The sequence below is a fragment of the Mobula hypostoma genome, chromosome 2 (assembly GCF_963921235.1).
Source record: "Mobula hypostoma chromosome 2, sMobHyp1.1, whole genome shotgun sequence".
In the NCBI taxonomy this organism is placed as follows: domain Eukaryota; kingdom Metazoa; phylum Chordata; class Chondrichthyes; order Myliobatiformes; family Myliobatidae; genus Mobula; species Mobula hypostoma.
This window is the reverse complement of record NC_086098.1, coordinates 20,165,660-20,189,578: the sequence shown is the minus strand read 5'-3', so window position 1 is coordinate 20,189,578 and position 23,919 is coordinate 20,165,660. Positions and strand designations below refer to the sequence as shown.

The 23,919-nt window shown below is 40.2% G+C and overlaps 1 protein-coding gene across 2 annotated transcripts in view; it reads right to left on the bottom strand.

Annotated features, from left to right (window-relative positions):
- The window catches only part of LOC134338214 (synaptotagmin-like protein 1), a 226,772-nt gene that overhangs the window by 153,559 nt on the left and 49,294 nt on the right, over positions 1-23,919 (bottom strand). For both annotated transcript variants that reach the window (XM_063033892.1, XM_063033901.1), the window contains exons 2-4: positions 4,780-4,925; positions 2,683-2,779; positions 986-1,049 (exon numbers count right to left, since the gene is read on the bottom strand). In XM_063033892.1, the coding sequence (XP_062889962.1) occupies positions 986-1,049; positions 2,683-2,779; positions 4,780-4,925 (307 nt within the window). The remainder of the gene's footprint in view (positions 1-985; positions 1,050-2,682; positions 2,780-4,779; positions 4,926-23,919) is intronic.

Below are 23,919 nucleotides of genomic sequence, written 5' to 3'. Positions count from 1 at the left end.
TTATTGGTTTTGCACACTACTGTCAATGCTAGTAAGCTGCGCTTATGAATTGAAAATCACCTATGCAGTAATCTCCAAAAGCTGACCAAGGTACAGTCAACGAGGAAATATTTGAGCAGTGTGTTGGGCAGAATGAATGGATAAGCGCATCCAATTTGAACAAGATGCCTGTATTAAAGTACTGCCAAAGTAGGCTTGTGCTCTTGAAGTTGAACCTTCAGAATTTAGCCCTGCACACAACATTTTAATTATCCGCAGAGGTTTAAACTGTATTGGATCTTGTTTCTGAATGAGATCATGGACTACCCTGCGGTTGTTAGGTGAAAGGACAATGTTGAACCTGGTTGTAAAAGAGGGCAGTACAAGCACTGTTGTAGGGAAAAGAATACTGAGGGCTAATAACTAGTAAATAGAGATGTGGCTAGCACTAATGTGATAATAGGGAACCACAGACAAAAGCAGAGACATGGAATGTAGCAGCAATGATGCCCAAGTTTCAGGAATTCATTGTGTTATAATGTGTACCCATTGTTGTAATACATAATTGGATTTACTGTTAGATCTGTGGATAACCATTTTTATTCTGTAATCAGGACCTACTTAATTAAGTCTCCGTGTAGTCACCATTCTGTTATCAATATGTAGCTTTACTGGTTATTTCGTCAACTGGGAAGGTAAAAGATGTAGCAAACTCATGCTCAGGTAAATCAGCTTTGACTCGTCTCCTGGTGTGCGCTAGATTTTTTAATACATCACCTGTTATTTCAAACACCCACTCCGTGTTATCTTTCAGTTTTCTCCTACTAACTACTAGCTTTCATATCTAATATCTACTAGATTAATTGAGTCCTATGTTCAGAGGGAACAGTTCTTAGAGCCTTCTTTTACACAAGTAGAAATATGGAGCTAAATAGAAACAGAAGTATTTCAAATGATTCAGGAAACATTTATTTTTAACCTAAGTTTCACAGATAAAGATTCTGACCTGTGGATAGGATTTGGCTGGTGTCATCTCTCTCTGTGGTAAGGATTCTGCATCTTTTAATGAGCTGTTCAAACAAAAATGTCAAAATATTAGTTATGAAGAAAGAAATTCAGATCTAAAAATGATGCAAAATGCCAAAAAAATACATACTTCCCTGAAACAATATGCTATCCATTTCTCTTTAGTAATTCAAATTTAAAAGCAAGGATGCTCTGCTAAGGCTTTGTAAGGCATTGGTCAGAACACATTTGGAATATCGTGAGCAATTTTGGGCCCTATATCTAAGGAAAGATGTGCTGGCCCTGGAGAAGACTCAGAGAAAGTTCTCAAGAATGATCCCAGGAGTGAAAGACTTAACATCTGAAGAGCTTTGATGGGTTTCAGAAGAATGAGGGAGATCTCATAGAAGCCTCAGGAATATTGGAAAGACTTGGATGGAGTGGACATGGAGAAGATATTCTGATTTGTTGGGGAGTTTATAATCCAGGGGCACAGCCTCAGAATAAGGGAACATCCCTTTAAAGTAGAGATGAGGAGGAATTTCTTAAGCCAGAGGGCAGTGTATCTGTGGAGTTCTTATTATGGGGTCTGCGGAGGCCAATTTAAGGCAGAGATTGATTGGTTATTGATTGGCAATGGGTTACGGGAGAAGGTGAAAGAATGGGGTTCAGAATAGCAAAGCAAACTCAATGGGCCAAGTGGCCTTTTTCGGCTCCAATAGCTTAGAGTCTCATAAGAACAAAGCAGTATTGGTATAGCGTAGACTAAACAAAACATCTCTTCTGGACCTATCAAGTTTTGTCCAAGTTTGCTGATGGTGTCTTGTAGATCTGTTTAGATTATTGAGATAGGCTCTCTTTCTGAAGGACATTAAACCAAAAACCAGAGAGAGAATGCAGCTAGAGTCTAGGACCTTGATACTGGAAATACTGAATGAAGGTATGGCTTTCCATGTTTGGGTAAACCAGCTAGGCAAAGAAAAGAAAAACATCAGCTCTTCTCATTTACATTGTTCCCTGGGAAGTCTAAGTGCTGCATTCTTCAAAATAGATCTCTTCAGATCTATCAAGAATAGCACTGAGGAGGGTAGACTGGGAATATCTATCACCACTTCCTTTGCCAATCCATCCCAGACCTACTCATTTGGGTTAGTGTGTACAGGGAACTGAAAAAGCCACAGAAACCTCTCATTAACTTTGGCTCAGCATTTGTATATGATAGAAGGGAAATTATTAACATTAGGTCCCAAATGAAATGAGATTCCACATCATTAAGAGCCCCATTTTAACACTGAAAAGAATTGAAAACATAGCAACAGCACAAATATATTTCATTCAAATGTGCAGCTTTTCTTTATGCATGGTAAATTATTGACCACTATGTGGCTTGAAATTTAAGTATCTGTATATTAGCGAAGATCTTTAATGTGCTTTGGTAAAATTCCATTCTCTGTTTTAAAGTTATTGGTAGTATTTAAATAAAGAAGTTAAAATGAAACACAAAAATGCTGACAGTATTACTAAGTTGGTTTCTTAAAAAAAACTAAAAATTCAGTAAAAAGCAAGATAAAACAAAGAAGTTCTTCAACTAGAAGGGTAAAATTTCTGCCATCGATTTAATTCTTCAAATGAAGAGCCTCACTAGCTCCTGTGCAATGAAACGTGTATGCATTGTGAACATCTCCAAAGATTTCCTACCTCTTCTCTGGATCTGTGGTACTATCTGCACGTGGAGGACTTTGATTGAGGAACGTACTTGCATTCTGCGACACTTTCACAGCAGCATCCAGAACAACTGCACATGAAAAGTAAACCGTAACTCAGAAAGAGCAATTTTCTTTCCCTGAGCATTAAAATCAACCTTCATACATTCTCCATTAAGTGTAAAACAAGAGGGTGGTACTCAGCATTCGTTAAAAGTTGTGTTGTATTGAGGTAAGGCGTAGAGTAGGCTATTCTGGCCCTTCGAGCTGCACTGTCCAGCAGTCGTCTGATTTAACTCTAGCCTAATCATGGGACAATTTACACTGACCAATTAATCAACCAACCAGTATGTCTTTGGCCTGTGGGAGGAAACTGGAGCCCCCTGAGAAAACCCATGCAGTCTTGGGGAGAATGTACAAACTCCTTACAGGCAGCAGTGGGATTTGAACCTGTACTGTAAAGTGTTGTGCTAACCACTGTGCCAGAATCAGTAAAAAGAGCAAACAAAAAGTATCAGTAAAAAGGTATGAGATCATCATCCAGGATTGCTACAGCAAAGAACACCCATGTACTTTTGGGTCCTACTTATGGAGTCATTTTGTTTGGCAATTTGAGATTTGTATGCACAGATGCATCTTAATAAGTGTTCAAAATGACAGACAGAATTTTCTTCGGTTTGGAAATCATTAACTCAAATGTCAAATAAGCTGAATTCCTTGGGACTTCAGAATGAGATTAAAATTTTAAAGATGCAAGGTGAAAAGAGAAATTTGTCTGGTTCAATGTCAGAACAGATGCTTCACTGTTGCAAACTTTTAATTGATGAGAGTAGAACCATAGAACCATAGAACATTGCAGCACAGAAACAGGCCTTCTGGCCATTCTTGGCTATGCCAAACCATTTTTCTGCGTAGTCCCACTGACCTACACCTGGACCATATCCCTCATACACCTCTCATCCATGTACCTGTCCAAGTTTTTCTTAAATGTTAAAAGCATTTACCACTTCATCTGGCTGCTCATTCCACACTCCCACCACTCTCTATGTGAAGAAGCATGATGTAGAGAGAGGCAATTTAAAAATAATTGGTCAATGTTTAGGCAAAGCACCTCAATTGGCTTTAGCATCCCTGAATAATGCAGAAAAAATGACTAGCTGGTTTGGTATTCCTCCTCTTTATTTATTCATTTCAGTTGCAAAATGTGAGTGTAAGGTTATCACAAAGTAAGATCCAACAAAAGTCTTGTTGCAGCAGAAACATCCCTTGCAGTAGATTCAGGTTGGATTTCTGTAAGTAAGCTTGTTTGGAACAATCATTAGAACATTAGAAAGTTTTTGACAAGAACAGGCCATTTGGCCGAAGAAACCTTGCCAAATTCCTGTTCACATAGTGTGTTGAAATAACTATCAAGTTTAGATTTGAAAGTCTCTAAGGTACTACTCTCATCTACACACGATATCATTCAGGCAGCAGAATCAATACAGTTAGATCTAAACAAAATTCAGATGTTATCCTTGGAATAGTCCCCATGATTTTCCATTTATTATTTTTAATGCTCAGAGTATCAGAAGAAATAATTGGAAAATTAATTCTTTAGCTTTCCATAACTTAAAATTTTATAGCCATCACAACAAATTTTATCTTTAAACACACCTCCATAGAGTGGCCTGCATGATGGACAAAATGGACATTGAAATATAGGTGTAGACATTAGGAGAATCAGAAATATAATATATATTTTATTTTATATATATATATATAAAATAAAATAGTTAAATTAAATAAAAAGTGCAAAAGTAAAAATAAAAAAGTAGTGAGGTAGTCTTCTTGGGTACAATGGTTATTCAGAAATGACAGAGGTGAAGAAGCTGATCCTGATTCACTGAGTATGTGCTTGTGGAAGTGATTATTCAAGAAAGACCCTAATGAAGCAAAGGTAAGTGCTGAGACAGCTAGATTGATAAAGATATAGTACCAATGGTATCCTAGGGGTGGACTTACATGGGGAAAAATAAGTCATTTTATCAAAATACATATCTCCATGGAGGAAACATAATTGGAACTTGAAAGCTTTCCAAGGAAATGTTACCTGGCGTCTTTTTCCTGTTAAATGAATTTTTTAGCATATCTATACCACTGGCAATTTCTCCATAGCGCTTGGATTTAACATCATTGAACCACTCGCCGGTCAGCACCTTCAATTTCTTTGTATCAACATTCGATTTCTTCAGTTTGCTGTGGAAGAATTTGAATTCAAGGGATTTAGTTCTTCTATTCATTGTTAACATCTTATATCAACGGTTAAGACTCCAAACTGTATTTACAGGTTTTGAGATAGTAGTAATTAAATCAGTTTGTTGAGTTATTCCCAACACAACACAGATACAAGTACAAATTTATATCAGATGGGTTAGAGCCTAGTAGATAACACATCTTTAATATATTATTATCCCCATTCTTTTTAATTATTTTCCTCTCCTAGAAATTGAATCTCAAGGTCGTATTTAATGACATAATGACATATTTGTACTTTCATAAGAAATATACTTTGAACTTCTGCAAGCAAAAGCTTATCCCTGAAATATGGGAGCTTTCATATCATAATCTTACTTTTTCACATGGACGTATACTGTTGATAAAAATTGATATAAACAAACAGCACAAAACAGCCTCCTAACGAACCTAAAAGTTGCTGGAGAACACAGCAGGCCAGGCAGCATCTCTAGGAAGAGGTACAGTCGACCGAAACGTCAAGTGTACCTCTTCCTAGAGATGCCGCCTGGCCTGCTGCGTTCACCAGCAACTTTTATGTTTGTTGCTTGAAATTCCAGCATCTGCAGAATTCCTTGTGTTTGCATTCCTAACAAACCTGCAACCTGTATTAATTCCACAAATAGCTGTTTTACTAGACTGTACAAAATAGTCAATAAGCAGACTCCTAGTTATTGTTTACAAAGATATACCTTATCTATCAAATATACAATCAGGTCATATCTGTATTCTGTTCATTGGAGGAGGGCAACCACGGTAGTGTAGTGGTTAGCACAACGCTTTACAGTGCAGGTGACCCAGGTTCAATTCCTGCCATTGCGTGTTTGTACGTTTTCTAAGTGACTGCTCTGGTTTCCTCCCACAGTCCAAAGATGTACCAGTTGGTAAGTCAATTGGTCATTGTAGATTGTACTGTGATTTGATTAGGAATAAATTGGGGGATTGCTGGGCTGTATGGCTTGTAAGGATGAAAAGGCCTGTGTGTAGTAAAAGCTTTGCTGAACATCTACGCTCTGTCCGCCAGAGAAAGCAGGATCTCCCAGTGGCTACACATTTTAATTCCACATCCCATTCCCATTCTGACATGTCTATCCACGGCCTCCTCTACTGTAAAGATGAAGCCACACTCAGGTTGGAGGAACAACACCTTATATTCCGTCTGGGTAGCCTCCAACCTGATGGCATGAACATTGACTTCTCTAACTTCCGCAAAGACCCCACCTCCCCCTCGTACCCCATCTGTTACTTATTTTTATGCACACATTCTTTCTCTCATTCTCCTTTTTCTCCCTCTGTCCCTCTGAATATACCTCTTGTCCATCCTCTGGGTCCCCGCCCCCCCCCTTGTCTTTCTTCCCGGACCTCCTGTCCCATGATCCTCTCGTATCCCCTTTTGCCTATCACCTGTCCAGCTCTCGGCTCTATCCCTCCCCCTCCTGTCTTCTCCTATCATTTTGCATCTCCCCCTCCCCCTCCAGCTTTCAAATCCCTTACTCACTCTTCCTTCAGTTAGTCCTGACGAAGGGTCTCGGCCTGAAACGTCGACTGCGCCTCTTCCTATAGATGCTGCTTGGCCTGCTGCGTTCACCAGCAACTTTGATGTGTGTTGCACAAATATAAACTCTTGGGTTTCAACAAGATTGGCATACAACAAAAGATATCATTCCATTGTACTAGTAAATTTTAAGCCTTTACCCGTTGCACTTTGTCTATATATATAATAGTTAAAAAAAATGTGTTCTCCACATTTAGGTAGTGAGAGTTTTTTATTACATGTTAGAGCAGAAATTATCTAGATATTTATTAAGCTCCACCTTTTCTGAGAAGAGTAAAGGTTGCCTAAATCAGGTAAGACAGCAAATTTACATGTAGCCAACTGAGATTGGTGTACGTACAACAAAACATATCAGTCCATTATACTAGTAAATTTTAGGCTTTTAAACCTTGCATTTTGCATATACATGATTGCAAAAAAAACTGTTCTTCATGTTCAGGTAGTGAGCATTTTTTATCACACGTTAGAGAAGAAATGGTGCAGAATTCCACTAGGTCAGTAAAGGTATGGCAACTGATTCAAGAGACACCAAACATTAAATATAAAATGGTAAAAATGCATTTTACAAAGTACAGTTGGGTCAAAATTAAATCAATTGATTTCGGAAACAAAGTCAAAGATGATATCTGCATTTAGTTAAAATTACTGTGTTTTTCTGTTTAACTTTACATTGAACAACTTCAGGTTGACAAATCCTACCTTTTTAATATAGCCTACCAAAAAAAAAAGAAAATAAATATTGTTTTTCTTCTTTACAGTTGGGACCATCTCTGGAGAATAAAGTGAACCAGCCTTGCTGCTGGCCTACAATTTAACTATTGACGCTTATGCAATTTTGCTTTTGTGAATGTAGAAATAAGGCATGCAATCTAGATATCCCTGGTATTAGATTGCCAGTTGTAGATTTGAGTGGGTGAAAAGAAGGTATGGGGATGTAAAGGGATTACAAATCTGAAAGGAACAAGAGAGCAAAAATGATTGAATAAGAACTATATTTACTTCAATTTTTCTTAGAATAGTCATTTCTTTTTGGTGAAATGAATAATCTACTCTTTAATTTATAAGACAGTGGTGTCTTCGCAAACCGAGCCCATTGTTCACTCTTCTAAAGAGGAAAGCTAGGAAACACTGAGGCTAAAAATCCATGTGACTTTAAGTCACAAACCCAGGAGATACTGGAAATCCAAAGCAACACACACAAAAGGCCCTTCTTCAGTCCTGAAGAAGGATCTCAGCCTGAAACGTCAACTATTTACTCTTTTCCATAGATGCTGCCTAGCCTGCTGAGTTCCTCCAGCACTTTGTATGTGTTGCTACATAATGTGAAGTGCCTTTAAATAAAAAGCTTGATTCAACATTTTCAAGTGAGTTGCGAGAAGTATTTTAATAAGCGTTAGCACGAACAATACAGTTTAGTGCAGATCTTCCCTTTATTTTAATAAGCCTGTGGAGAGACAGAATATTAATGGCTAACAATCAAAACTTCTCATAAAGATCATTGTTAAATGTCTCCTAATACCATTTGGAAAACTCATCTTTCAAACTTAATTGGTACTTAATGAGCAGTCAATTTAATAACCATTCCTATACATATTACAGAACACTGTCCTAATACTTAAGATGGAGTTCTTCAAAATTTCAGATCGGCATTGTTATAGTCTACTTGCATACTTATTCGCATAGTTATTTTAAGAGGGCAACAAAATGATCACAACCATAACACTGCAATAGTTGCTAGATATTCCAAAACATCTAGGGAAGAAATTGTACATTTTCAGTTCTCATTTACCTATTGATTACTAAAAGGTGAATATGAATTTGCCATCGTCTTAATTCTGTGCGGTTCCTAACGCCCCCCCAGTCAAATTTGCAGAAATTAAATACAAACTAAACTTTCAAACCATAGGCTGAAACTTCAAATAATTGCAAGGATAACAAAATATTATATATTCAGGAAGGGACAGAAAGGCCATTCTCACATAATCTGTTGCTCAAAATATATTTGAGGAAACTGATCAGTAGTAACCTTGTTATATTTTGTTTGATATTTCTGCCACCAACCTGAACCTACCTGTCAGACACTTTACTAACCTCAGCTGAAGCTTATGCCACAACAGGAACATTGCAAAGAAGAACTACGTTTTTACTCAGAGACTGGTCGATGCCTGGAATGCTCTATCTGGTAGGTATGGACGACAGAGGCAAAAAGATTAGAGCTTTTAAGAGACATTTAGAAGGCATGGGTATGTGAGATAGATGGAGGGATGTGGACAATGTGTAGGTAGGAAGGATTAGTGTTTGGGTGTGTTTGATTTACTTTTTAGCTGGTTCAGCACAACATGGTGAGCTGAAGAGCCTGTTCCTGTCCTATGCTGTTCTATGTTCTACGAATGTCTGTGAGTCCCTGGTTCTGTGCTGTTGATCAGCTGCTAGCTAGATGATAAAGAGCTGAAAAGGGGATCCTTAGTTGGTGGCTTTGAGGCTGAAGATACCACTGCCCACGTAGGTTGACATCAGTACTGGAAGCCAGGATTTCTGATGAAAAGTTCAGGTAAGTCCCAGTGTAAATAGAAGCATTAGGAGACAAGAGCTGCCCCTGTATATTAGATTTATTAGACCTATAAAAATACAAAATGCACTATAAATTTCAGTTTACTATCCAGATCTATTTTAATAGTAGAAGTTCTGATCCTGTTTATTTGTATACATTTTATTTAGAGATGCCGTATCTCGGGTAATGATGAGTTTGAGTACAGAGAGGAAATTAAGATCCTGGTGGCATGGTGCAAAGACAATAACCTATCCCTCAATGTCAGCAAGATGAAGGAATTGATTGTTGACTTCAGAAGGAGTAGCGGACTGCACGACCCCATTTACATCGGTGGCGCGCAAGTGGAACAGGTCAAAAGCTTTAAGTTCCTCAGGGTCAATATCACAAATGACCTGACTTGGTCCAACCAAGCAGAGTTCACTGCCAAGAAGGCCCACCAGCGCCTTTACTTCCTGAGAAAACTAAAGAAATTTGGCCTGTCTCCTAAAACCCTCACTAATTTTTATAGATGCACCGTAGAAAGCATTCTTCCAGGGTGCATCACAACCTAGTGTGGAAGTTGTCCTGACCAAGACGGAAAGAAGCTGCAGAAGATCGTGAACACAGTGCAGCACATCACACAAACCAATCTTCCGTCCGTGGACTCACTTTACACCACACGCTGTCGGAGCATTGCTGCCAGGATAATCAAGGACACGACCCACCCAGCCAACACACTTTTCGTCCCTCTTCCCTCCAGCAGAAGGTTCAGGAGCTTGAAGACTCGTACGGCCAGATTTGGGAACAGCTTCTTTCTAACTGTGATAAAACTGCTGAACGGATCCTGACCCGGATCTGGGCCATACCCTCCAAATATCCCGACCTGCCTCTCAGTTTTTTTGCACTACCTTACTTCCCATTTTTTCTGTTTTCTATTTATGATTTATAATGTAAATTTTTAATATTTACTAATTTTAACTATTTTTAATATTTATAGTATTTAATATTTGTAATCCAGGGAGTGTGAAGCGCAGAATCAAATATCGCTGTGATGATTGTACGTTCTAGTACCAACTGATTGGCGACAATAAAGTATAAAATATAAAGTGGAGTGGGCCTTTCCAGCCCCTCAAGCCGCACCAGCCAACAATCCACGAAACATTCTAAGTTCTACTTAATTTAAAAAGTTTTCAGGTAAGAAATACACTTAGAACAACTTAAGGGGAAAGAATCCACCCAGGTACATTTTCAGACCTAATGCTGGTTTTATTCCCCGATGCAAGAATTCGCATTTATCGAGAACCTTTCACTGTCTCAAGCCATTCCAAAGGATTTTGTTAATTAAATAATTTAAGCATCTCCTCTATGCTGCAATGTAGCAGTGCTCGTTTTGATTACGTGCAGACTGCTGCTGCTATTGATTGGCAGCCTGCTAAGGGAAGCGCAGGAAAAAATGGACAGTTTGAATGCTACTTAAGTGTAGGCTGCAGCCCATTGAGAGAAGGTATGTTTAGAGATGTAGCTAAAAATGGGATCGCAATGCATACCTGGAAACTAATTATTTCAGAAACCTTGCAGGTGAGCACTTGAGAAAGAGCAGAACTCATTTTTCTCCAAAATTATTGGCATGATCGGCTAGATTAATGTAGTCAATATTTCATACAGATAGCCATTGCTTATGCATAAAGAGACACTGTTGTTAAGAAAACAGTACAGTTACATCATTAGGTACTTTCAAAACATACTAATACACTTCAGCCCAAAATAGATCAATAGTCACAGGTCCCATTTCAAGGAAAAAAATACAGTCAATGTGGTGGAGTGAGTGAACAGGAAATTGAAGAAAAATTTGTATTGAATTCATTTACAGAAGTTTTCAGCATTTGCAGCCATGTTCTCAGAAAGCCACGTTAATTAAACATTGCAAGCTGATGAGGTTTAAGAGTTAATGTATTGTGCAGAATCTGATTAAACTTTTCTTCGTAACAACTAACTACAATTGTAAATGTGTTACTAATTAGCTAGTAACGATCCCAGAAAATAATTAACTTATCTTAACAGACAATAACAATATGCATTTATTGTATATCACACATTATGATTGCCCAAAGGAATTTTATAGTAGCTCGTTTGTTATGAGCCATGTCGTATGACGTGGGTGATTATGGTCTTTCTATGACCATGATTGTTCTTGTCAAATTTTTCCACAGAGTGGTTTTCCATTGCCTTCTTCTGGGCAGCGTCTTTACAAAACGGGTGATCCCGGCCATTATCAATTCTCTTCAGTGATTCTGTGCCTGGCATCAGTGGTCACATAACCAGGACTTGTGATATGCACCAGCTGCTCATACGACCATCCACCACCTGCTCCCATGGCTTCATGCAACCCCAATTGGGATGGGGAGGGTGCACGAAGCAGGTGCTACACAGGCTAGCAGAGGGAAGGAGCGCCTTACACCTACTGCCATCTACTCTGGGACCTAGTGTGTGCCTTTGCTGGAGAAATATAATTTCTTGAAGGATTATGGGGCTTGAAAATTTAACAGGTAGAGCGGAGCATGCCTTAAGACATCTGAACAAGAGAGTGAGATATTTGATGATTGATTGGTGATTAAAGAGACGATTTCCTGCAAACTCCAGGGCTGATGAACGAACTGAATTCAGTATAAATTAGAAATTGAGTACATAAGGTTGTTAAATTATGGAGATCATGGCTGACAAGAGGAAACGTTTCAAACCCGAGGGTCTGAAGATTGTGACTTCGTAGTCAAAGGCATAATTTAAATTTAAACATTGATTTTAACTGGAAGAGATCACAACTCTTCTAAGCTTGGAAGCTGAAAAATCTAGTTGGAAACTATTTTTTGTCATTTTATCTGACACTAGATGAAAGTGCCAATAATAGATATACACAATCAGAAAATATTGGCCAGAGACCCTAACAACTGGATATATTCCAGGTCTGGTGTATTGGCCAGCAATCAAGAGGGATTGTTTAGGATTGACTTGGGGACCATGGACCTAATGGGAAATAAAGGGGTGCAGCAGTTAGCTCCCAACTAGTGTCTAGCAAGCCAGACTTGATCCTGACCTGATCCTGATGTTGCCTGTGTCAAATTTGCACTTTGAGTCAATGATCATGTTGGCCTCCACCAGATGTTTCAGTTTCTTCCCACGTCCCAAAGTGGCTGCTTTAATTTACTCCTTACAGTAGATCAATAACAAATCAACTCAATGCAGAGTTAATAAATATGCGTGAGAGAAAATAAGCTTCAGGAGTAGAAGGAAAGTACAAGATATGTGTTAGTGACAAGGCAGGTGCAAAAAAGGCCTTTTGGGGATTAGATTATCAAAGGCAATGTCAGAGAGCAATGACTGCAAGGGGAAGGAAAAGATTATATATTAACATTTTTCACACTGAAGAGGGTGGTCAAGTTTATTATCACTGACATATGATATGAAATTTGTTATTATGTGTCAGCAGTACAATGCAAGGCACAAAATTACTCTAAGTATCAATAAAAATAGTCCCAATGAGCAGTAGTGAGGTAGTGTAAATAGAATATTCAGATATCTGATGGCAGAGGGGAAGAAGCCATTCCTAAAATATGAAGCATGTGTCTTCAGGCTCCCCTGCCTGCTCCCTGATGGTGGCAGTGAGAAGGGGCTCGCAATCTTGAGTGACCATCATATTATCAGTACCTATCTTGCAGGTTTAACTAACATGGAAGGAATTCCTGAAGAAATGAAAAAGTTGAGAAATATCCTTATGAATGACCAAAAGAGATATGAACATATCTCCAATAATTCTCCTGAAAATCTCTGTGAATGCAGAACAGGAAATCGTTTATTTTCTTAAACCAGGAATGACGCCTTGGCCAGTAGGTGGCAGATACAGTTCAATGTGGATGTGAAAGATTACATAGCAGCATTGAACTGATCGCAGCTGTTTGTGTTCAAGAGAACAGTTAAAATTGTTATTAGTTCAGATCTATGAGAATAGAAACATCATATTTCTTTACAAACTTTTATTGGCTAATTATAGTGCTGTGATTAAATTTTACATGCACAATTGTAAGGGATTGAACTTAGTTTTACAGACATTTATTTTTGCTTCATTTACAACTAAAGATGGAAAGACTAGGGTTGTAGATCGTTTCATACAACATAGTGTAGAACTGTTAATTATATTGAATCATCTTGGCAATTGATTATACCATAAATTACACCTAACCACCAAACTACAAATCTTACCACAAAATTACTGAACAAAACTGTAATGATATAATGTTAACTTATTTATGATGTACATTGTAATCTATCATGGAGCAGATGCAAAACAGGGAAGCATTTCTGTGGGTAGCCAAATTAAAGATAGCTGCTCAACAATCCTTCCTGACTAATAGAGGAAAATAATTTAGTGAGATCAAAAAAAGCCATGCAGTGGCTGATGCTGCTCTTTGCATTCACCTTGGAGATGAAGATCACATCCATTCTTCTCCCAGATAGCCAAACTCTACCTTATAATTTGGCGTGCTGCTGTCCAGCAACTGGGAGAAGGGGATTGAGAAGGACCTTGCCAATGACTTCCAAATGCAAATAACACCTTTTTTCAAAATGGTTACCTCTTGGATCTCCTGGGATAAACTTCTCAGATGCGGATGATGAGATCGTAGACTAGTGGCTGAGACATTTCAGTGCCAGAATCTAAATGTAAATATCAACTATTGCCTTATTATTATTGAGAAAGGATTATGGCCTTTTTTGACTTCTTCTTGGGGGGCATGTTACTAGATGGACAGATGAACAGATTCAATAATGTACTTGAAACTTCCTCGAAGGATTACAAAAGCCCCATTAATGTCTGTCCCTCAACCACTCAAAATAAAGCATGAACATTTAGGATGTCATTGAGGAAGTCCGTTCATCGAAAGTACACAGAAGCCATGAATAAACAGGCAAAAGAGTACACTACCTTACAAAGTACCCCACCACCTGCCTATCGGCCACCTTCTGCCCCATCTGTGGAAAGGTCGACATCTACTGAATTAGTCACCTCAGAGTCGACATAAGCTGAGTGAAAGCAAGTCATTTTCAGTCCTGAAGGACAGCCTAAGAAGAACATTGTAATCCAGAAAGAAAGAAATGACAGTCTTTATTTGGCATTCCACAACTTTAAGTTTTAAAAAGTGCATGTTGTATTTCATGGCTTGTTATCCTTCAAAGTGACTTCATGCTAGCCAGAGGCCACAAATGCTCTCGATCTGATGCAAAATGAAAACTACTTTGGAAACCAGATGAATCCATGGCACATGGCATAATTGTTGTGGTCAGAGTCTTCGAGCCATGAGTAACACTGAGAAGAAAAGCCAGTCCACTTATACTTATGGCATGAACTCAAATACTCAATGACAAACTCAGACCAATCCAGGATCTCTGAACTATGATAATATAATTTTCCCTACTACATTTGAGTTTAAGCTAATCTAGGTAAATTCAACTTTATTCATCCAATAATATTGCTTGTAAGAATAATAACCACTGACTAATATGATGCTGATGTTATTGCTTCAGGATCTGGAATATAATGATTTTTTAAAAATGTTAAGTAACGAACAATTTACAAGACGATAATGCAAACAGCCATGAGCAGTCAACAATTATGGCAAACATCAATAATCAAACTTAAATGACCAAAATAAATGATTATCAATGAACAAGGAGAGCAGGAAAGAACATCACAGATGTTCCCAACCTGGAGTCCATGGACCCTTCGGTTAATGGTAAGACAATGGCATAAAAAAGGTTGGGAACTCCTGATTTAACAGATGTTGTGCAGGGACATTTAGGATGTTACACCTGAGTGAGTTTTGTCCAGCAGATGGATAGCTACAGGAAAGAGGCTTCGGAGAGGATGTTTAGTCCTGGTTATGATGGACTTGCAGTGTCACCCTGATGGCAACTTGGTGAATAGATGACTGCGAGGGTGTGGTGCAATCAGCAGTAATTTTGACCAATAAAACTCACCTTTAGTCCTTAATCACAAGATCACAAGACAAAGGAGCAGAAGTAGGCCATCCGGCCCATCGAGTCTCCTCCACAGCTCCCCCATGGGCTAAACTATTCACCCATCTAGTTCCAATTTCCGGCTTATTCCCCATATCCCTTGATACCCTGACTAATTAGATACCTGTCAATCTCCTCCTTAAGCACCCTCAATGATCGGGCCTCCACAGCTGTATGTGGCAACGAATTCCACAAATCCACGACCCTCTGGCTAAAAAAATTTCTCCTCATCTCTGTTTTAACTGGGTACCTTCTAATTCTAAGACTATGGCCTCTTGTCCTGGACTCATCCACCAAGGGAAACAACCTTTCCACATCTACTCTGTCCAACCCTTTCAACATTCAAAATGTTTCTATGAGATCCCCTTTCATTCTTCTATACTCTAATGAATACAGTCCAAGAGCCGACAAATGCTCCTCATATGTTAGCCCCTGCATTCCAGGAATCATCCTCATAAATCTTCTCTGAACTCTTTCCACATCAGTACATCCTTTCTAAGATAGGGGGCCCAAAACTGCACACAGTATTCCACTAGTAACCGGCAACCAATCAGAATAGGATCCCTTTATTCCCACCCTTTGCTTTCTGCCTATCAGCCAATGCTCCACCCATTCCAATATCTTTCCTATAATTCCATGGGCTCTCATCTTATTAAGCAGCCTCATATGCCACACCTTATCGAAGGCCTTTTGAAAACCCAAATACACAACATCCACAGCCTCTCCCTTGTCAATCTTATTCGAGATTACCTCAAAAAATTCCAATAGGTTGGGGAGGCAGGATCTTCCCTTCATGAAACCATGCTGGCTTCGGCCTATCTTGTCATGCACCTCGAGGTATTTCATAACCTTGTCCTTGAGGATTGACTGCAATATCTTTCCAACTACTGATGTCAGACTAATAGGTCTGTAATTTTTTTTTTGCTGCCTCCTTCCTTTCTTAAATAATGGAACTACATTTGCGACCTTCCAGTCCTCCAGAACCATGCCAGAGTCTATTGATTCCTGGAAGATCATTTCCAATGCTTCCACAATCTCCAAAGCCACCTCCTTCAGAACCCTTGGGTGCACCTCATCCGGACCGGGAGACTTATCTATTCTTAGTCCACTTAGCTTCCCAAGCACTTTCTCCCTAGTAATCTTGACTGTACCTAATTCTATTCCCTGATATCTCTGGCTATCAGGTATATTGCTCATGTCTTCCACTGTGAAGACTGATGCAAAATACTCATTCAGTTCCTCCGTCATCTCTTTGTTATCCATTATAATTTCTCCAGCATCATTTTCAATCGGTCCCATATCTACCCTTGTCACTCTTTTACTCTTCATATATTTTAAAAAAACTCTTAGTATCCTTTTTTATGTTAATCGCCAACTTCCTTTCATAATTCATCTTTTCTTTCCTAATGACTTTCTTAGTTTCCTTCTGTAAGTTTTTAAAAGTCTTCCAGTCCTCATTTTTCCCACTAATTTTTGCTTCCTTGTACGCCGTTTCTTTTGCTTTTATTTTTGCTTTAACCTCTCTCGTTAGCCACATTTGTGCCATTTTTCCATTCATGATTTTCTTTTTTCTTGGAATATATTTTTCCTGCATTTTCCTTATTTCTTGTAGGAATTTCATCCAATTCTGTTCTGCCATCCTTCCATTTAGTTTACTTTTCCAATCGATTTGGGCCAGTTCCTCTCTTATACCACTGTAATTTCCCCTGTTCCACTGAAATATCGATACACCTGATACCAGCTTCTCCGTTTCAAATTTGAAACTGAGCTCAATCATATTATGATCACTACTTCCAAGGGGTTCCATTACCTCCAGCTCCCTAATCGCCTCAGGTTTGTTACACAGCACCCAATCCAAAACAGCCAGTCCCCTGGTGGGCTTCTGGACAAGCTGCTCCAAAAAGCCATCCTGTAGGCATTCTACAAACTCCCTCTACTGAGATCCATTACCTTCTTGATTTTCCCAATCCACTTTCATATTAAAATTCCCCATAATTATCTCGATATTTTCCTTCTGACACGCCTTTTCTATTTCCAGCTGCAACTTGTAGTCCACATCCCGCCTGCTGTTTGGAGGCCTGTATATGACTGCTATTAGTGTCTTTTTACCCTTGCCATTTCTTAATTCTACCTATAAGGATTCTACCTCTTCTGATCCTATGTCCCTTCTCTCTACTGATTTGATATCGTTACTTACCATCAGGGCCACGCTACCCCCTTTGCCTACCTTCCTATCTTTCCTATACACTGTGTATCCTTGGATATTCAGCTCCCAATCACATCCATCATTTAGCCATGACTCGGTGATGGCCACAATGTCATATCTTTTAACCTGCAGCTGTGCAGCAAGGTCATCCACTTTATTTCTAATGCTGCGTGCATTTAAGTACAGTACATTTAGATCAGTATCTGTTGCTGATTTTGCTATATTTCTATTCTGCAGCAAATTATCCCGTATATTCACCAGCCTGTCCTTCTTGCCATCTTTGCTGCACAGTATTTTTGACTTATTTCTATTTTCCTCTTGCTTGACCCTAACACCTTGGTTTCCTTCCCCTTGCCAAATTAGTTTAAACCCTCCCTAACAGCTATATTAAACAATCCCACCAGGATATTAGTACCTTTTGAGTTCAGGTGTAATCTATCTTTTTTGTATAAGTCATACCTTCCCCAAAATAGATCCCAATGATTCAAGAATTTGAAGCCCTGCCCCCTGCACCAGTTACTTAGCCACACATTCATCTGCTTAGTTCTGCTATTCTTACTATCATTAGTGCACAGCTCAGGCAGCAATCCTGATATTATTACTCTGGAGGTCCGGCTTTTCAATTTTCTTCCTAGCTCCCAGTAATCTTTCTTCAGGACCTCCTCTCTTTTTCTGTCTATGTCATTGGTACCAACATGTACCAAGACTTCTGGCTGCTCGCCCTCTCTCCTCAGAATACTCTGGACTCAATCTGAGACATCCCATACCTTGGCACCAGGGAGGCAACACACCATCTGGGTATCCTTGTCCGGCTCGCAGAATCTCTTGTCCGTTCCCCTTACGATGGAATCCCCGATAACTACAGCATTTCCTCTTGCTCTCTTGATTTCGGCACTGGGCAGAATGTGGTCCTCCTCTGTCAGGTCTGCCTTTTCAACAGTATCCAAGACGATATATCGATTTCTGAGGGAGACTGTCACAGGGATGCTATTCACTACCTCTCTATAGGTAGTATCTATCACCTGCTCACTTTCCCTAATTAGCCGAAGGTCATCAATTTCCATCTCCAGCTCCTTAACGCGGTCCTTCAGGAGCCTCATCTCAGTGCTCCTGGTGCAGATGTAATCCTTGGGGAGGCTGGGGAGTCTCCCAGGCTCCCCACATCTGGCACTCCAAGCACAACACTAATCCTAGATACATACCTCTAATGCTACTGTTTGTACTAAATGCCAAAAAACTGTAACTTACTCCGTTACTATGAGACTCAATGGTCGTAGGAAGCCTCTTCCCATTTCTGCCGAAGCCCGTTGAGCCAAAGCCCTTTCACTCTGCACCCTCTCACTCCGCAGCCCGCTCCGATGAAATGAAACAGAATTAATGTTTTAGATCAATAATCTGCTGAGTTCCCCTTTATAATTTCTGCTTTTCTCACTGATGACAGGTTTGAAATGATCTGAACAGCTTGGCTCCAGACCTTAATACTGCCTTGGTGAAAGGACTAAATAAGGAATTGAATTCCAAAGATGTGATGTAGGTGACTGCATCAAGACACCCTTGAAGTTACACAGCATCCTGAGGGAAGGAGAGTCTTTCCTTCCATGATTCCTTCATCCATTCATCTCTCCCCACGAAACTCCCTCCCGGCATGTATCCTTGCAAGTGACAGAAAATTCTACACCTACCCATTATTCTCCTGCTTCACCTTCATTTGCTGCCCAAAACAACAATCCTTCCAGGTGAGGCTGCAAATCTGTTTGGATTGTCTTTTGTGTCCTGTGCTTTTGATGTGGCCTCTTCTACATTGCTGAGACCCAACATAAATCAGGGGACTGCTTTGGCGAGCACCTTGTCTCCACCCGCATAAAGAAGAATTTGCCGGTGGCCAACTATTGTAATTCCTATTCCCATTCCCATTCCAACATGTCGGCCCATGACCTCCTCCTGTGCCAGGATGACACCTCACTCAGGTTGGAGGAGCAACACCTCATAAGTAGCTTCAGTAGCTTCCAACCCTGAAAGCATGGACACAGATCTCTCCAACCTCTGGTAATCTTCCCCTCCCCTTTCCTCTATTCCCCGCTTCGTCCTCACCTACCTATCACTTCCCCCTGGTGCTTCTCTTCCTTCCCTTTCTTCCATGGTCCATTGTCCTCTGCTATAAGATGCTTTTTTGTCCAGCCTTTATCACCTCTCAGCTTCCTACTTCATCCGCACTCCCACACCCACCTGATTTCACCTATCACCTTCCAGCTAGTCCTCCTTCCCCTCCTCTTACCTTCTTATTCTGGCATCTTCCTTCTTTTCCAGTCTTGATGAAGTGCCTCGGTCCAAAACGTTCACTGTGTATTCTTTTCCATAGAAGCTGCTTGTTGCGCCACGTTCCTCCAGAATTTTGTGTGTTTTGTCCTTTCGGTTATTACTATAAACATCCTCTCCACATCCACTCTATCCAGGCCTTTCAATATTCAATAAGATCCCATGTCATTCTCTCCTAAACTCCAGCGAGACAGGCCTCGGTCCATCATAGGTTAACACTTTCATTCCTGGGATCGTGCTCGTGAACCTCCTCTGCACCCTCTCCAATGTCGGCACACATCCTTTCTTAGATCAGGAGCCCAAAAATGTGGTCTTACCAATGCCTTATAAAGCCTCAGCATTACATCCTTACTTTTATACGCTTGACCTCTTGAAGAAGAGGTTATTAAAAGAGAGGGTTAGAATATTGAATGTAACTCTGTTGTAATATTTCTATGAACCAATGATGGCCCATGAAACATAATTATCAAATCCTTCTTTGGAGCTTTAAAGTAAGAGAGATAGACTACCCACTATACAAGGAAATACTTTGCAATTTTATGCAATCCGATGTATCAGAGATTAATAGATAGACATAGCAGCTGCTTCATGATGTTTGTCACACTATATTAAATTTGCATTTCAAAACAATGTATATCCCATAACTGATTTAAATGATGCAGCTAGACATGATACGCACTTAATCAGCTTTTCTTTCCTCTGCTGTCAACTGCTACCATTTTCTTCTCCCTTAGCTCCATGGAAAATTCAATTTCTTTTTTGTTAGCTACATAATCACCAGTAGTCAGGAAAACTGAATTCTAGTTCTGTTCTTAATTGGCCCAGTTAGGCCCCCACTGGTCGGGGTGAACGATGGATGTTGTGACCTAGCTGCCTACGCAATATGCATGGCAAGGTGGTACAATACACAGGAGCAGGCTGTTGTCCATGCAGCAGGTGCCCCCTCTCCATGCATCTGATGAACCCCAAGGAACCAGAGACCGATATAGTTTGGCACCAGCGGTGTCATAGAAGTTGCCAGTCACTGTTGAACTCAACATAGGACTGCCCTAGCGGCTCCAGCTCTGGACTTTGCCTTGAGGTTTACTCCCAAAGCCTTCCCCATGAGTGGGTACAGCCGCAAGACAGCAGAGGTTTGAGATCAAAGTTTTCCTTCTCTTAGATGACCTACTAATCAGGGCTGTTGAGCCCCATTTACACAAAGCGAATGGTTTTAAGGAGCCAGTAACCCACCTTTGCTTATTCTCCTATCAGAAATGGTCCTGCTAGGCTTAGTAGTTAAGGCACACATAGAAACATAGAAAATAGGTGCAGGAGTAGGCCATTCGGCCCTTCGAGCCTGCATCACCATTTATTATGATCATGGATGATCATCCAACTCAGAACCCTATACCTGCCTTCTCTCCATACCCTCTGATCCCTTTAGCCACAAGGGCCATATCTAACTCCCTCTTAAATATAGCCAATGAACTGGCCTCAACAGTTTCCTGTGGCAGAGAATTCCACAGATTGTGTGAAGAAATTTTTCCTAATCTCGGTCCTAAAAGGCTTCCCCTTTATCCTCAAACTGTGGCCCCTCGTTCTGGACTTCCCCAACATTGGGAACAATCTTCCTGCATCTAGCCCGTCCAATCCCTTTAGGATCTTATACGTTTCAATCAGATCCCCCCTCAATCTTCTAAATTCCAACGAGTACAAGCCCAGTTCATCCAGTCTTTCTTCATATGAAAGTCCTGCCATCCCAGGAATCAATCTGGTGAACCTTCTTTGTACTCCCTCCAGGGCAAGGATGTCTTTCCTCAGATTAGGGGACCAAAACTGCACACAATACTCCAGGTGTGGTCTCACCAAGGCCTTGTACAACTGCAGTAGTACCTCCCTGCTCTTGTACTCGAATCCTCTTGCTATAAATGCCAGCATACCATTCGCCTTTTTCACCGCCTGCTGTACCTACATGCCCACTTTCAATGACTGGTGTATAATGACACCCAGGTCTCGTTGCACCTCCCCTTTTCCTAATCGGCCACCATTCAGATAATAATCTGTTTTCCTACTTTTGCCACCAAAGTGGATAACTTCACATTTATCCACATTAAATTGCATCTGCCATGAATTTGCCCACTCACCCAACCTATCCAAGTCACCCTGCATCCTCTTAGCATCCTCCTCACAGCTAACACTGCCACCCAGCTTCGTGTCATCTGCAAACTTGGAGACGCTGCATTTAATTCCCTCATCCAAGTCATTAATATATATTGTAAACAACTGGGGTCCCAGCACTGAGCCTTGCGGTACCCCACTAGTCACTGCCTGCCGTTCTGAAAAGGTCCCGTTTATTCCCACTCTTTGCTTCCTGTCTGCTAACCAATTCTCTATCCACATCAATACCTTACCCCCAATACCGTGTGCTTTAAGTTTGCACACTAATCTCCTGTGTGGGACCTTGTCAAAAGCCTATTGAAAATCCAAATATACCACATCCACTGGTTTTCCCCTATCCACTCTACTAGTTACATCCTCAAAAAATTCTATGAGATTCGTCAGACATGATTTTCCTTTCACAAATCCATGCTGACTTTGTCCGATCATTTCACCGCTTTCCAAATGTGCTGTTATCACATCTTTGATAACTGACTCCAGCAGTTTCCCCACCACTGACTTTAGGCTAACCAGTCTATAATTCCCCGGTTTCTCTCTCCGTCCTTTTTTAAAAAGTGGGGTTACATTAGCCACCCTCCAATCCTCAGGGACTAGTCCAGAATCTAACAAGTTTTGAAAAATTATCACTAATGCATCCACTATTTCTTGGGCTACTTCCTTAAGCACTCTGGGATGCAGACCATCTGGCCCTGGGGATTTATCTGCCTTTAATCCCTTCAATTTACCCAACACCACTTCCCTACTAACATGTATTTCGCTCAGTTCCTCCATCTCACTGGACCCTCTGTCCCTTACTATTTCTGGAAGATTATTTATGTCCTCCTTAGTGAAGACAGAACCAAAGTAATTATTCAATTGGTCTTCCATGTCCTTGCTCCCCATAATCAATTCACCTGTTTCTGTCTGCAGGGGACCTACATTTGTCTTTACCAGTGTTTTCCTTTTTACATATCTATAAAAGCTTTTACAGTCAGTTTTTATGTTTCCTGCCAGTTTTCTCTCATAATCTTTTTTCCCCTTCCTAATTAAGCCCTTTGCCCTCCTCTGCTGAACTCTGAATTTCTCCCAGTCCTCAGGTGAGCCACTTTTTCTGGCTAATATGAAGGCCAGGAGCTGGATTTGGTTGTTAGGGGCTATATGAGACGCAAGCCGATGGGAGCATTTAATAGGTAGTTGGAGCTTCCCGCCCCTAACAGTTCCAGACAAGTTGATATTTATGAGCTATTAATTTGTACAGGAACATTGCTCTTGAAGTTGAAGAACTGCTACCCACATCCTTTATTTCCCTTTTGTTTAAGTAATTATTTCCTTTAATATTTCTTCATAGCAAAACACATTTTGGTTTCCTCTTGTTTTTATCATTCACAATATATTAGCAATGCATTTCCTTTGTATTTAGCTGTGCATTCTTCAAAAATATTTTAGAATAATAAGTAATTTTAATGAGGTTGCCTCACTAGACATCAAGAACACACCATTTTCTGCATAATTAGAGCATTGCTAAGATAGTTGAAATATATCTTACGTAAATCTTGGATACCTGCTGAATTAGTCCAACATTTTTTGTGTGATACTTTGCCCAACCTCCTGAGTTCAGGGTTATGTTATAAGACATAGGAGCAGAATTAGGCCATTTGGCCCATTGCGTCTGCTTCACCATTTCATCATCACTGATCTGTTTTTCTTCTTAGCTCCAATCTCCTGCTTTCTCCCCATATCCCTTCCTTCCCTGACCAATCAAGAATCTATCAACCTCTGCCTTAAATACAGACCTGGCATCCACTGCTGCCTGCAACAAATTCCACAGATTCACCACTCTCTGGCTAAAGAAAGTCCCCCTCATCTCCATCCTAAAAGGACGCCCCTTTATTCCGATGCTGTATCCTCTGGACTTAGACTCTCCCACCATAGGAAACATCCTCTCCGCATCCACTCTTTCATGGCCTTTCACTATTTGATAGGTAATGCACTTTCAATAATTAGGTAAAAGTCATAAATATTTGTGGTGTGGAAGAATTGGAAGTACGTTTTTGGTTTTATGCAAGAGACCTATGCGAATGGTCTACTTAAATAAATACAATGCAAAATAAGGATGTTAGAATGGTAGGGCTTGCAGTAGTCGTTC